Source organism: Chrysemys picta, chromosome 2 (assembly GCF_011386835.1).
Source record: "Chrysemys picta bellii isolate R12L10 chromosome 2, ASM1138683v2, whole genome shotgun sequence".
NCBI classification, from domain to species: domain Eukaryota; kingdom Metazoa; phylum Chordata; order Testudines; family Emydidae; genus Chrysemys; species Chrysemys picta.
Window position 1 is genome coordinate 287,787,792 of NC_088792.1, and position 16,141 is coordinate 287,803,932.

At 50.4% G+C, this 16,141-nt stretch overlaps 1 protein-coding gene across 9 annotated transcripts in view; it reads left to right on the forward strand.

Moving 5' to 3' along the window:
* The window catches only part of ARHGAP39 (Rho GTPase activating protein 39), a 395,325-nt gene that overhangs the window by 325,711 nt on the left and 53,473 nt on the right, over positions 1-16,141 (forward strand). For all 9 annotated transcript variants that reach the window (XM_065586365.1, XM_065586367.1, XM_065586366.1 and 6 more), the window contains one exon: positions 4,027-4,100. In XM_065586365.1, the coding sequence (XP_065442437.1) occupies positions 4,027-4,100 (74 nt within the window). The remainder of the gene's footprint in view (positions 1-4,026; positions 4,101-16,141) is intronic.

Consider the following 16,141-nt stretch of genomic DNA (forward strand, 5'->3'; position numbering starts at 1 on the left):
CTGTTTTATCTATTTGGATTGTAAGCAACTCAGGGTGGGATTATCTACTCCGTGTCTTTTCGGAGCCTAGCATAAAGTTTTTGCTGGTCCCTAGGCACTACCATAATAAACATGGTTAATAATAACAACAACAAAACCAGGATCTTTCAAGTGTCCTTAAAGAACCTCTTGGGATGCTGGGATTGTCTCACCTAACCAGCTTCACTTAGCTTCCATGAAAACTCTCAGAGGGACTGAAAACAGAGGGGGTTAGAATGGAAACAGTTTGGCATCCTTAACCATAACTGTTGCCTCTCTCGGCTGCAACCATAGCTGCTGCTGCTGCTCCGTTTCACAGTGCAGGGACAGTCTGTTACTTGGCTCAACTTTGACCCTTAGCTGCAGCTGAGGGTAGGTGTTTGCAAGGACACAGAGCGGCAATCAGGGTTTATTGCTTTCTATGCACCTTGGAAAAAATAACCCCAACTATACATACAATATGATGGGGGCTAATTTAGCTACAACAAGTCAGGAAAAAGATCTTGGAGTCATCGTGGATAGATGACAGATCTCACTGCAGCCTCCCCGAGCCCAGTCATGCTGCTCTTAAGGAATGGGTCTCTTGTTACTTGTCCTCCCACATTACTCACCACATCCTTGTAATCCCGCTTCTTCCAGGACAATTAATCGAGTGGCTAACAATGCCCTGGAGAACATTTCCCCCTCCCCCACCCCTAATCATTATCTCAGCATCACCAACATCAAGCATTTGAAAATTGTGACTCTTCCCCTTCCCCCCATCACAAGATTGTCTTAAAAATCATGAGATATTTAAAAAATAAATAAGTCTGGGGCTCCTTTTTGTTGCCCTTCTGGGTTTTGAGCCTGTAGGGAGTCATGTTTTCAGGCTTTTCTGTGCAATCACGAGGACTAGACATTTACTTTTTTCTTTAATGAAAGCTGCGAGTCTTGCTTAATAACCTGACTCCAGGCGCTGGGGCTTTAAGAACACCACCAAGAATTGCAAGACTTCCAATAATATCATGAGAATTGATACTGTCCAATTTCAGGGCAAGGTTCTGCTCTTGGCTCTCCCCTGATGTTTTTGCCATCCTTGGAGACTGGGGTGATAGGCGAGGTAAGAACCTAAATAAATCCAGATTGGATGTTTTTCTAAATGATCTCCTCTAAGAATTGTATGGGGGCAGGTCTCTGGGCTGTAGGGTGACCAGACAGCAAGTGTGAAAAAATCAGAACAGGGGGTGTGGGGGTAATAGGAGCCCATATAAAAAAGCCCCAATATTGGGACTGTCCCTATAACATCGGGACAGCTGGTCACCCTACTGGGCTGTGTTACAGAGGCGGTCGCACTAGATGATCACCCTGGTCCCTTCTGGCCTTGGAATCGATGAAAAAATAGATACACGTGTGACTGCCATTGGGAGAGTGCACCATCAGGGAGAGGTGCCATGTGGAGGATCAGGATGGAACGAAGTGGCATAGGCTGATTGAGTGTTCTTACGCCTTTTGGTAGCTGCTGCTGCTGACGTTGCTTGCATTCATTATCGCTGTTTCTTCTCCCTCAGTTACTATCGGTCACAGCTCCAGTCTCCACCATTCTGTCCCGCAGTGATTTACTCCCCTCTTCTTGTACTGCTTCTGTGCAAGGGTCACTGTAATGTACTGTACAGCCACTTGTCGCATGGGCAGGTCACAGTTAGACACACGCTGTGTCCTGTCAGCGCTATGAGGGTGTGGTTTTAAAGTGAACGTGTTCTTTGCCTCCTGCAGTCGCTGTTTGGAGGTGGATGCTCAGGAAAGTGCGTCGAATGTCTGTGGCGTTAAAACTGCTTTGAAGGAAACGTAGGGCCTGATCTGAAGCCCATTGTCTCAGTGTGCATTGGGTCAAGCCCTTGCTGAGTTGGTTTGCATATGGTGCTTCCAGATTGGAGCTACCTATAGTGAGCCGCGATAGAGTGGCAGTCCCTTAAACTCTGAAAAATGACCCCATAAAAACATCCCCCTGGTGGTCATTGTCATGAAGTGACTCCAGACCGTCTTTGCTCCGGATCTAATACAAAGATCAGTTCAGGAGCTGGTATTCCTGCTGGCTCTGGACTGGCCGCTCTCAGCTGGCAGTTCCCCAAGGGTGGCACAGCAGAAGTGGGCCCCGCGGAGGGGATAGAAAGACCAGGGGAGTGGTCCTACAGCTGGGTGCAGGGAGAGAGTTCCACGTGCTGGTGCTGGCAGGAGAAACAGATGAGTGGGCAATGGAGCACAGGGCTTTGGGGTGACCCAATGCGATACGGGAGTGGCTAGGCAGTAGAGACAGAGGCGCAAAGGGCCTTGGAGTGGGGCACTGGAAACTTGTCCTGGTTATGCTGGGGAAGCCAGTGAAGGGCCTGACGGGGGAGATGGGGGGGACACATGGTCAGGGGAACGAGCCAAGCAGATGATGTCAGCAGCAGCATTTTGAATGGGCCCAAGTGGGGGTCGAGGTGGGAATCGTGGAGGCGAGAGGGGGAGTTGAGGCAGGAGATGCTGAGGGATGGGAGACGTAACCACCCGGGCAGAAAGGAAAGGCCAGATCCTGGCAATGTTGTGAAGGGAGAACCGGCACGATCTGGGCATGGCCTGGCTGTGGGGGCCGAGCAGTTTCCCGGCCTGAGTGCCAGGGAGGAGGGTGGCGACAGAGAAAGGGGAGAGGTGCCAAGGAGCTCAGTTTGGGGATCAGAGTGTCAAGCTGGGCCACTGTACTGAAGGTTGTGCGAGCCGAGTGCTGCCCTCCGTGCTAACTCCGCCATTGTTCTCCGAGGGCTTGTGGGACGGTGAACGAGATCTGACCCTGCGGCTGAACGTGGTTAACCGTTGTTTGAATGAGCCAGAATAGAGTCCAGCTCTCTTGTGCTGGCTGCGCAGCGCGAACCAGCGCGAGAGACACTAAAAACTTACACTTGCCTCTCGAGTAAACTGCCCTGAGTCTGGAGCCATCCCGGGGCAAGTCTGGAGACGAAGGGGCGTCTTTACAGTCGCCTGCTGATGCTAACTGCAATTCGGTAGCAAAGTAGAACGGAAGCCCCACACCCAGTTGTCTCACTGCAGCTCTGGCGATGTGCATTGACCACGCTTTTCCAGCGATTCGTTCCGATTGGCTGAAACATCCATCACGTGACCAAAAAGAACTTGGAACTGTAGTCTATAAAACCCGGAAGAGTCATGTTAAAAAAATCAATCCCTCAAGCAGTAGTTGGGAGTCTAAGGGTGATTTACTGAGCGTGCTCAAAAACACCAGGCTTCCAGAAACAGAGAGAGCCAACACATGCCCTCTGTTTCTGGGTTTGTCGTTTTATATTAAGCAATAGATAATTATTATTAAAACAGATCGTGCCTGTCTCTTCCCTCCAGGCAATAACCCTTGAGAACGAATGATATTCTCAGCCCTGCCTAAGGGATTTAGACACAGTGAGAATTGGGCCTCTTAACCCCGAGACAACTTTGAAAATATCACCCCAAATCTTTCCTCCAGTGGGGAAATCAGGCCCCAAGCCCTTGGCCTTATGCTGCTGGTGGCGTTTCCATCCTCACTCGTGGTCAGACAGCCCTTGCCTTCAGATGAGATACGTAGCTGGGCCTGCCAGATACCTCCCTTTCCTGGGACAGTCCTGCTGCAGGGGTTCATTTCACAGCTGGAGGTAAGCAGCTTTTAGGGCCTGGCGTGCACCAGTCAAGCACTGGGTGCCTCACTGGGCGGGTGCTACTCAGACCAGCTTTGTGTGCAATTTTGGATGAAACCCAGCCCTGTGCAAAAGGATCAGCAGAAGGCCCAAGCATCACTGAGGTCCTGTATCAGCCCTGAGCGCGTCCCGAGAGGCGCGAAGCATCCAGAGCTGACGTGGGACCTCAGTGGTGCCGAAGCCTCGTGCACTCCCTTCTGAAGCCCCATCCCTGAGCTTTCCCGAGGGCCTCTACAATGGATCATAGGTCTCCTGCTTTTCCTTTTTCCTGGAACGTCTGGCTTGACTCTCTGCTCTCTGTTTTCTCTTGTAGGGGTGGCAATAAGCACTTACGCCAAGTACTGTTACAACAAGCTCCAGAAAGCAGCCTTGACAGGAGCAAAGAAGGTATCGTCTGGTCCCTTTTTGCTTTGTTTCTTTCACGTTGGCTTCCGAGCCAGCTGGTATGAGCAAATGTCCGACTGTCACTGAAGCGTGCCCGGGGGGTGGGGGCGTGATAGAACCATGTGGGGGTGGATGGAGTGTGGATTATCTTCCCAGTCCAGGCTGTTTGCTCCCGTGTTCTCTCTCTTTCAGCCTGCTGAGTCTATCCAAAGTCTAGAGCAGGGATAGGCAACCTATGGCACGTGTGCCGAAGGTAGGGTGACCAGATGTCCCGATTTTATAGGGACAGTCCCGATTTTTGGGTCTTTTTCTTATAGAGGCTCCTATTACCCTCCCACCCCCGTCCTGATTTTTCATATTTGCTGTCTGGTCACCCTAACCGAAGGCGGCACATGAGCTGATTTTCAGTGGCACTCACACTGCCTGGGTCCTGGCCACCAGTCTGGGGGGGCTCTGCATTTTAATTTAATTTTAAATGAAGCTTCTTAAACATTTTAAAAACCTTATTTACTTTACAGACAACAATAGTTTAGTTATATGTTATAGACTTCTAGAAAGAGACCTTCTAAAAACGTTAAAATGTATGACTGGCACGCGAAACCTTCAACGAGAGTGAATCAATGAAGACTCGGCACCCCACTTCTGAAAGGTTGCCGATCTCTGCTCTAGGGAGTCCTGCATGTCCCGGAGATGGACTTGGGTAGAAAGATCAGCTCAGTGAGGTGCAATGTTTGTGTTACAGTGAAGGGGGAGAACCAGCAGAGATGGACTCAAATGGAAAACTCTGCAGCCAGGTCTGGATCTGGAATGAGTGACTCTTCGGCTTGGCCCATTGTAAAAGACTGGGGCAATATTCCGAACTAGATTTCCACCCAGTCTCTTTGTTCTGCCTTTGTACCGCACCTGGCCCAGAGGAGTGCTGACCTGTGCCTGGGCTCCGAGGTGCTGCTGTAACACAAATACCTGGGAGTGGTGACTCGAGAGCCCCCCTGTTGGGCTAGACTCTGTGCAGGCACGTGGGGAGAGCCAGCTCATGCCACCAAAGAGCTAATGTGACTAGAGAAGACGGACGATAGGCGGGAGGTGGAATGGCGGCGCAGAGAGGGGAAGTGACTTGCCCAAGGTCACCCAGCAGAGCAGTGTGTCGGAGATGGGAAAAGATGGTGGCTTTGGAGGCTCGATTCAGGCTCAGGCCTGGAGCCCAGACCCCTACCTGAGTCTCCAGTTTCATTTAGGCCAGTGGCAACTGGGGAACTGGAGCTGCTTGTAGTTGGGCAACTGGAGCGGTACGTTATGCTGGAGTTCAGGGTTCCCCTAGGCCTTTGTGTCCAGTAGGCAGCAGCTGTATTGGATACAAAGCACCTGCCTCTCCTCTCGCTCCCCTGGCAGTAACTCCACTGACCTAGTTCGAGCAGTGTGTGGGAGCGGAGATTGGGCCCCTATAGTCCAGCGCTGGGGGGGACCTGATCCTTGAGTAGCCAGTTTTTCCTACCAGCCTGGTGTGAGCACAGCTGGCTTCAGGGCTCTGTGCTTTCCCTGCTGCTCTCTGATCTGGCCCCTTGCCCACCACGTGTCAACTGCAAATGCTGCTTTGCTGTCCAGATGAAAAAACAATCGGAGTTTATTGCTCCCGCTGTTAGTTTATGGCCCCTGTTGTTTTCATGGGAACCGAAAAGCAGGGCAAGTGCGGAGCAGTGGAGTGAAATTTACAGCCTGCTGTAATAGCTGCTTGGGGAGCCAGTGTTACAACCGGGCCTGTGCAGAGGAACGACCTTCCCAAAGCCAGCCACGCCGCTAGGCAGCTCCTACTCACAGCCGGCGCCCGGGGGGAGCCCAGAGAGCGCATATTGCGAGCGCAGTGCCCAGGGTGCAGACAGCAGCCTGCTGTGCCCAGTGGGAGAACCTGCTCGCACACAGGACAGAGGCCTTGCTTAGCTTGGGCCTGATCTACCACGCATTGAAGTCAGCCAAGTTCCATGGGCATTGGATCGAGCCCTGTGGTATGGGAACCCTGCTCACTGCCTCGTGCAGACAGCTCCATTCCTCTGAGCCCTACCTGAAACCTCTGCAGACCCCGCTCGCTGGGGACAAAACCCACCGGGTCCCACAGTGTCCCGGGCCAAAAGGCAAGCGATCATGGCCGGGTCCCTGCTCAGAGATGGGGGCCACAATCCCTAGAGACAGGGCCAGCTCCAGGCACCAGCTTGGCAAGCAGGTGCTTGGGGCGGCCACTCCAGAGAGGGGCGGCAGGTCCAGCTATTCGGCAGCAATTTGGCAGATGGTCCCTCACTCCCGCTCGGTGTCTGGCTGCAGGAGGCCATGAGGGGTGTGGGTGGGTGACATGGGAGCCCAGGGGGTGTCTGGCTGCAGGAGGCCATGAGGGGTGTGGGTGGGTGACATGGGAGCGCAGGGGGTGGCTGCAGGAGGCCATGGTGGGTGGAGGGTATTGGAGGCAGCGTTGGGGCTTTTCTCTCTCCCTATCGGGGTTTCCATGGCAGGTTTTATTGCCTAAGCACGTCGTTTACTGGTTTTCTGTCTGGTAGTCCAACCCCCGGCTCAGCCTGACTGATACCGTAGTACACAACGCTGCGTTCAGCTGAATTTCACACACAGCCCATCAGCCAGAGCGCTGACCTGTCTCACTCAGTCCACCTGCTGGAGTCCCATGGAGGAGTTCCCGTGGAAGGGACCGGGACCGAGACCATCGCCCTAGACCGCGTCCCCCAGTGTCCGAGCACTGGCTAGCCAGACCACCTGGGGCTGGCGGGAGCATGTCGTGGTTCAAGTCCAGGGTTGGTGATAGAGAACCCGAGCCCTCCCACTCCTCTGGGTTCCAACCCAGGGCCCTGGGGCAGCCAGTCCAGGTGTGGGGCCTGGGCCACCAGCCTACTCCCGGGTCACTTCCTCTTCAGAGGCACGGCAGAGGCCTGCCGAATGGCGTTTCAATGCATTCCCCCAGAAGGGGGCTGGAGGTCCCTGCCCCACTGGCAGATGCTCCACTGTCTCTTCTGCCCTGGCTTGTGGCTCTGTCTTGAGATCAGCTTCAGGGCAGTGCTGGGCTCCTGCGGGCGCCTTGGCACTGACCACTCTGACTGAGCTGTGCTGCCCTTTTAAACGCCCCCTCCATTGAGAGCACGCCCAGCGGGCACGGCTGGGCAGAGCCTCCTGTGCCCAGAGCTGCTCCTTAAACCCCCCTCCCCTCCCCGCCTGACTGTACAGCCCATCACTGTGGTATAATAGCGATCGTGGCCATTCTGTAGCACCATCCGATGTGCTCAGAGCGCCGCAGTTACGAACTCAGACTCGGTGGTGGGGAAACTGAGGCACAGGGTGGGAAAGTGACTTAATCACATTCCCACAGCGAGTTGGGCGGCACGGGGAATAGGACCTGATCCCCAGTCCTGTGTCCCCACCCCGACACTCCCCCAGAATTCCCTGAGAGGGCTGCACCTTGGGCTCCCATTCCGCACCAGGAAGCTGAATGCATATGGGGAGAGGCCACTCTAATCCCTTTCCATCTGTTCCTGTCGCACCCGGCTCCTTTTGTGAGCTTAGTGCCGGTGAACGGTGCCAGATTGACAGCCCTGGAGATGACGGCCTCGTGGCCACTGAGCGGGTACAGCGCAGCCCGTGGATGCCACCCCTCACCCCCTACCTGCCCCGCATGCCCTAGCCTTGTGCCGCAGCCCCGGCCCCTGGGATGAGAAGAGCCCTCAATCTCTACGGCACGTTCTGTCCTGGGCCTTTCTGCAGAGACTGCCCATAAGGAAGTGTGGTTCTGCCAAAACACCATTAGGAATTGGACAGAGGCTCTCAACTAATCACAGGCCATCGAACAGCTGTTGGGTGGTAACAGCTGTCAGCCGCTGGACTGGACCTGGTGACCTAGGGGTGAAAGGCTCTGTGTCCCACTGCCTGTCCCCTCCAATGCAGGGGGCATTATCCAAGAGGCTGTTTTATCTCCTGAAGAAGAGTTGAGCTGGACTCGGTGTTTGCTAACCTAAAAAGTAGGGCAGTGCCCAGGAGACACAGATCTCACTGCAGCCTCCCCGAGCCCAGTCATACAGGACAGACTGGAGCTGGAAAGTCCCAGAAGCGTGTCAGAGACGAATGACGAGTTTTTCTTCCAAGTTCTTGTCTACAGAGAGACCAGAGCATGAGGCATAGGGCAGACTCGTTCCCAAGGATTTCAGCACAATGGCAGCATCTCCGGCGGGCGGATGGAGCAGGAGAGGGAAAGAAATCTGGAAAATCTTCTCCTCCTCGATTTAAAGGAGAAGAGCCTGGCTGCTTCTCGGGTGGTCTTCCTAGAAAATGCAGTGTCAGAGCCAGAGCACCTCCCCACAGAGCGGACAGACAAATGATAAGCCCTGGAGATCCCAAAGGACAGATGTCTGGGAATCCAGATCCCAAAGGCAGCAGCAGCAGTAAGTGCTTTATCTCTAAGGACACTCATATTCTCATGGAAGGTGGGAGGCAGCACTGAGGAGAAATCCACAGATTCATAGATATAAGACCAGAAAGTAGCACAGTGATCATCTAGTCTGACCTGCATAACACGGGCCATGGGATTTCCTGAATTATTCCTGTTTGAATTAGAGCAAATCTTTGAGAAAAAACATCCTGTCTTGATTTCCAGCGACGGAACCCTTGAGAGCGTGTTCCAGTGATTAATTGGGATGATTTAGTTGGGGATTGGTCCTGCTTTGAGCAGGGGGTTGGACTAGATACCTCCTGAGGTCCCTTCCAACCCTGATCTTCTATGATTCTATGAATTACTCTCACTTTTAAAAATTTGCTACCTTATTTCTAAATTTGTCGAGCTTCAACTTCCAGCCAATGGTTCTTGTTAGACCTTTGCCTGCTACATTGAAGAGCCCTCTGTTGTCACATTTCTGTGCCCTATATAGCTACTTATAGTTGTGATGAAGTCACCAAGGGCTTCTCTTTGTGAAGCTAAACAGATTGAGCTCCTTGCGTCTATCACTATAAGGCAGGTTTTCCAATCTTTTAATCATTCTTGTGGCTCTTCTCTGAACCCTCTTCAATTTATCACCATCCTTTTTGAGCTGTGGACACCAGAACTGGACACAGTATTTCAGTAGTGGTTGCTCCAGTGCCAGATACAGGGGTAAAATAACCTCTCTATTCCTCCTCGAGATTCCCCTGTTTATGCATCCAAAGATCGCATTAGTCATTCTGGCCACAGCATCACACTGGAGGCTCAAGTCCTGCTGGTCATCCACCATGACCCCCAAGTCCTTTTCAGAGTCACTGCTTCCCAGGATAGAGTCCCCCATCCTGTAAGTATGGCCACATTCTTAGTTCCTAGATGTATGGATTTACATGTGGCTGTATCGAAACGCGTATTGTTTGCTTGTGCCCAGCTTACCAGCTGATCCCGATTGCTCTGTAGAAGTGACCAGTCACATTGTAACAGAATCATCAAAAAAAGAGAAACTTCCCCTTGTCCCTGTGTGAAAATGACTCCAAGAGAGACCAGACCTTTGAGCACGGACCGAGGGCTCCCTTGGTTCCTACTGGGGCTTCTTCAAGGAGAAGGCTCTGGAGCACAGAGAGGCATGTAGACAGGAAGCCCCTTTGCGCTACACAAACAAATGCTGCTGTTTGCTACATCCGTGTAAATCCAAAGAGCTGTGTGGACTAGAATGGGATTTACACCCACAGCACTGAGAGCAGAATCTGGCCCACTGTATGATTTAGCCCTGACCAACACGGGAGTGTTTGTCACATCCCAGAGGGGTTTGTAAATGACAGTAATTATAAATGAAGGCTGTGCTCAGAGAACTGCTGGAGCATGCGAGGTACTGATGTAACCAGCTGCCGTCACTCCAGTCCTGGGAGAAATAAACAGCCAGGCAGTCACTAACAAGGAGTAATGTGGGGAATTATGGACAGGACAGTTTAGACTGAAGATCAAAAAAACATCCTGGTGGTTGAGCTCTGCCAGGCTGTGGAGGGATGTGGTGTAAACCTCATCACTAGGGATGCGAAGGTAGGTAGGAAGGACATAGCCCTAGACAACACACTGTAGGATACAATCCAGCATTGGACTGGCTGATGTTATAGCCCTCATTCATCTCTAACTTCTCTGGTATTATTCTGGGATGGGGATTTCCCGTCGCCAGCCCGGGGCTGTCTCCCTCCTTCATTCTAATGGTTGTGCCAGCTCCCGTCTGGAAGCACCTATACAACCTCACTAAGGAGGCAGGCTTGAGCAGAGAGGCTCTCTCATCGCCTGACTCTCAATTTGCCCTCCTGATTAAAGCATGTCCTCTTGCTCCAGCCACGCTTTGACAACAGCATTGACAGCTTTTCTAACTTAGCGAGTGTCTATCAGTGTCAGCCCAGCATATTAAACTGTCGCTGCGAATTTGCATTATCCAAAGAAGGCAGTGGAGACAGAAGGGGTGAGATCTTCTCAGCAACACTTGCTCCCTTCTTCCCAGGGTGAGCTCCCTCACAACCTGGAGTAAGGGAGAGGTGGTGGCATTGAATTCTCCTGGGCAGGTAGGCCTGCTTGGTGCTGACTCCCTGGGGGATGCAGAGCCCCACACTTCCTGAACTGGTCTTTTACAGCCACTCATGCTAGAGGATTTCATGGACCTTGGAGTGGGCAGGTCTCCTGCCTACTCTCTGGTCCTCTTCCCATTAGTTCAAGCACAATAGCACAGGCTATTTCTTGCCATGTGATGGGATTTTTCAACCAGTCATGAATCAGGAGTGAGGGAGCCTCACGTGGGATAGCAGAATTGCCAACCCCTAGAGTTCAAAACTCAGGAGTCAGACCCAGAAAATGGGACTTGTAAAGGCTCAGAAACCTGGAGTGGGGTCCTTTTAGTTGCCTTCAGGTTTCTGAGCCTTTACAAGTCCCATTTTCAATCTGTGCTCTGCAACCTCCAGCGCTATAAAAACAGAAAACCCAGTAATAGTGGGGGATTTCAGCTATCCCCATATTGACTGGGAACATGTCACCTGAGGATGGGATATGAAGATAACATTTCTAAACATCATTATTGACTCTTCTTGGAGCAGCTAATCCTGGAACCCACAAGCGGAGAGGCAATTCTTGATTTAGTCCTAAGTGGCTACAGGATGTGGTCCAAGAGGTAACTGTAGCTGAACCTCTCAGTAATAGCAACTGTAATGTAATTAAATTTAACATCCTTGTGGGAGGGAAAATACCAAAGACACCCACCACAGTCGCATTTAACTTCAAAAAGGGGAACTACACAAAAATGAGGAGACTAGTTAAACGGAAATTAAAAGGAACAGTCGTAAGAGTGAAATGCCTGCAAGCTGCATGGAAATTTTTTAAAAACACCATGATAGAGGCTCAAACTATATGTATACCCCAAACTTAAAAACAAACAAACAAGAGGAACAGAAAAATGCCACTCTCGCTAAACAACAGATTAAAAGAGGCAGCTAGAGACAAAAAGATCTTTTAAAAATTGTAATTCAGCTCCTACTGAGGAAAATAGAAAGATGCATAAACTCTGGCAAGTTATGTGTAAAAGTATAATTAGGCAGGCCAGAAAAGAATTTGAAGAGCAACTAGCAAAAGACACTAAAGCTAACAGCAATTTTTTAAAGTACATCAGAAGCAGGAAACCTGCCAAACTATCAGGAGGCCACTGGATGATCAAGATGCCGAAGGAGCACTCCAGGAGGACAGAGCTGTTGGGGAAAAACTAAATGAATTCTTTTTATCAGTCTTCACTATAGAGGATGTGAGAGAGATTCCCACACCTGAGCCATTGTTTTTAGGTGACAGATACGAGGAACTGTCCCAGACTGAGGTGTCAATAGAGGAGTTTTAGAAACAAATTGATAAATTAACAGTAGATGGTATTTATCCAAGAGTTCTGAAAGCACTCCAATATGAAATTGTGGAACTGCTAACTGTGGTATGTAACCTATCGCTTAAATCAGTCTCTGTACCAGTGACTGGAGGATAGTTAATGTGATGCCAATTTTTACAAAAGGCTCCCAGTTATATTGTATGAGTGCTGGAGCCAGCCACTCATGAATTACACTACAGAGCAAAACCGCCAACTCCCAGTCCCAGACGTTCCCCAGCAATGTGTGTCTTGTACTGCCCAGCTCTCTCCTGGACAACACAAGCTCATATAAATTCTGTCAACTGATTAATACAAAATGATATGTACAAATCCTGCCATCCCAAATGGAGTTTCCCAAATACTTCAGTCCAAATACACCGGTTTAGATAAATCAGTAAAACAAGTTTATTAATTACAGAAAGAGAGATTTTAAGTGACTACAAGTAATGAGGCATAAAAGTCAGAATTGGTTACAAGAAAACAGAAGGAAAACGCAACTTTGGGGAGTCTAGCCTCTGGCTCTGCCCTTTCTGCCCATGCCCCCGGAGCCCCGAGCCCTCCCACTCCCCCCCCCGGAGCCAAAGCACTGAGACTCCCTGTGGCCGGAGCCACAAGCCTCCCCCCCACCCCACCTGGCGGAGCCCTGAGGTGCACCGCTCAGAGCCAGAGGCTCTGTAGAGAAATGCAAAGTAACGCGCATAATCCTAACTATACATATAAAATGACGGGGTCTAAATTAGCTGTTACCACTCAAGAAAGAGACCTTGGAGTCATTGTGGATAGTTCTCTGAAAATGTTCAGCGTCACTCAAAATAGTGAACAGAAAGTTAGGAACCATTAGGAAAGGGACAGATAAAAAAATCATAATGCCATTATAAAAATCCATGGTATTCCCACACCTTGAATACTGTGTGCAGTTCTGGTCACCCTCTCTCAGAAAAGATATATTAGAATTGGAAAAAGTGCAGAGAAGGACAACAAAAATGACTGAGGGTATGGAACAGCTTCCATATGAGAAGAGATTGAAAAAATTGGGACTGTTTAGCTTCGAAAAGAGATGACCAAGGAGGGATAGAGGTCTGTAAATTCATGAATGGTGAGAAGATAGTGAATAAGGAAGCATTATGTATCCCTTCACATAAACACAAGAACCAGGGGTCATCCAATAAAATTAATAGGCAGTAGGGTTGTTTTTTTTTTAAAGAGGAAGGACTACTTCACACAACGCACAGTCAACCTGTGGAACACGTTGCCGGGGGATGTTGTGAAGGCCAAAAGTATTACTGAGTACAAAAAAGAATGAGACAAGTTCTTGGAGGATAGGTCCATCAATGGCTATTAGCCAAGGTGATCAAAGATGCAACGCCATGTTCTGGGTGTCCCTAAGGCTCTGACTGCCCAAAGCCGGGACTGGACGACAGGGGATGGATCACTCAATAAATTGCCCTGTTCTTTCCATTCCCTCTGAAGCCTCTGGCACCAGCCACTATAAGAAGACAGGATACTGGACTAGCTGGACCATTGGTCTGACCCACTATAGCCATTCTTATGAAATGTGGCAGCGGGTAATCCAGGAACATCAGGACTTCAGAAGCTGTGGATGGGTCTTTCCAGTCCCCTCGAGGAAGGTCCTGCAGAAAGAGAGAATGTGACTGGAATGGAAATAATAAATAGGAAAGTGCCTTTCCTACTATTAGACAAAATAGTGGAAGCAGGTGCTCTGCCCTTGCTTGCCACGACTGATTTTTCACTTCTTGATTATAGCTTTCAATGAATACATATATTTTTCATGCCTTAAGCACAGGACTAGAGTTATAATTGCTTTTCGAGAGCATCACAGACTGTGAGGTTCCTGAGACAACAGGTGGTTTTAACCCTTTGTGAACAGGATTTCCGACTCCCTGGCAGTGAAATTGACTCAAACTCAAGACCCAGGCACCACATATACCCTGCTGCAGTCCACTGAAGTGGGACGTGTGTAGTGCCTGGCTCTTGTATCTGTCCCCGCTCCCTCCCCCTGCACTGGGGTCATTTTCACCCGAGAATCAACCGAGCACAGCTGCAGCTGCTTCCCAAACAAAACCAATTAGATTTTTATTTGTAGCTCGGATTTCAATTCAATTAAACCCCAGCACAGTGATAATCGAAGTTACCAAGCACTGAAATAAAACTTTCCACAATTAAGCATTACAAGGCGCCCGTCAGTTCCTCGTTACTTGCTCATTAGGAAAGTTGTTTTCCCCCATCTGGTGCCCTTAGACTATTTACAGCTTCTAAAGGAGCAACTCTTTCTCCCCCATTAGAGTAGCAATTCTTATTAAGGATGGAAAGTCCAATAGCGAAGCTGTCTGGACTGCAGAGCTGCCTCGTGTAGGGGAAGAACTAACCCCACACCATCATTACATTTGGTCGTGTCTAGAGGCCCCACGGTGCTAGGTGCTGTACAAACATAGTAAAATACAATCCCTGCTCCAAAGACAAGACAGATACAGGGCAGGAGGAAAGGAGTGTTCTTGTTCCTGACTTACCGGTGGACAGCTGAGACGCAGACAGAGCAAAGTGACCTTCCCCCAGGCACATAGAGAGCTGGGAACCGAACCCAGGACTCCTGAGTCCCAGTTCACCGTCTTCACTGCAAGCTCGTCCTTCCTCTAGTGTCTGTCATTAGAGCTCAGTGTCCCTCGTTTTCCAAAACTAGAGATGCCCAAACGTTGCTTAGCTGAGAGATGCCCTGGCCACTTGCCAGGAGCGTGCGCTTCTGCCTGAGTCTGCAGGCTGCCTTAATTTGCACCCCACTGCTCCCCACTGTTCTGGCAGTCAGGAAGGGCCAGGGTGAGGGCTTCAGAAAAGCAACTGACGGAATAAAGAAATCCCAATACGCTTAACAGACCTACTGTTAACCTGGGCTACGTAAACAAGCTCCAAGAATAGAAACGCAGGCCGAAAGCTGGCAGCAGGGTGACGGGTATGCAGCTTACCGCATGGAGTGCAGCCTGTATGATGACCTGCCTCATGGGCCGGTGGCGTACGTGTGCATTCCCTGCAAGCAACTCACGGCCCTCAGAGACAAAGTACAGCGCTGGAGGCCAGAGTGACTGAACTGGAGCAGCAAAGGGGGACACAGAGATACATAGAGGAGACTTTCAAGGACAGGGTAGAGGGGTCCCATCTCCTGTCCGAGAGCCCGTGCACTGTTGAGGAGGATGAAAGTCTCAGGGCAGGAGCACATCAAACTGGAGAGGAGGGAAACAATCCCATAGTTGGGACCCACCTTCCACGTGATGTCAGGAGATCCCCTTGCCCTGAGGATACCCCTCCAGGGCAGGGACTCCAGTTATTAAAAAGAGACAGGAAACAGCAGTGGGGGTTTCGATTATTAGAACGAAAAGTATTATTTACCCTTTCCCACAATACAAAAACCAGGGGTCACCCGATGAAATACCGGTTTAAAACAAACAAAAGGAAGTATTTTTTCACACAACTAACCTGTGGAACTCATTGCCATGGGATGTTGTGAAGGTGAAAAGTGTAACTGGCTTCAAAAAAAGAACTAGATAAGTTCACTGAGGGTAGGTCCATGAGTGACTATTAGCCAAGATGGTCAGGGATGTAACCCCATGCTTGGGTTGACCCTAAACTTCTGACAGCCAGAAGCTGGGAGAGGAAGACAGGGTGGATTGCTCCAAAATTGCCCTGATCTGTACACTGCCCCTGAAGGTCTGCTACTGGCCTCTGTCAGCAGACAGGATCCTGGGCTCAGTGGACCGTTGGGCTGACCCAGTATGGCCATTCTTATGCCCCAGTACATTCACATAGGCTATTTTTCCTCATTCCCCTCGCCAAGAGCAGGAGGATACTGCTGTCACAAGCTGTGCTACGTCATGGCACTTTATACCGTGATACCAATGGGTCCTGCACTCAAAGTACGATAGGGACGACGCTCTTTTGTCCCTAGGGAGGCCCTGTAATCACTTTGGATATGCGTGACTGCTGTGGCATGTACAATAATCTGCAATACAATATACGCCCTGCAGAGAGGACATGCCCAGTGCTGTCTGTCACAACTTCCTCTGTACTGAAAAACAGCGGATAATCCTTCACAGGAACGGTGGTGAGCTGGCGAGGAGTGGGTGGGGAACAGCAAGGATTGCTCGTGTCAAAGCACAGCGCTGGGTGTGA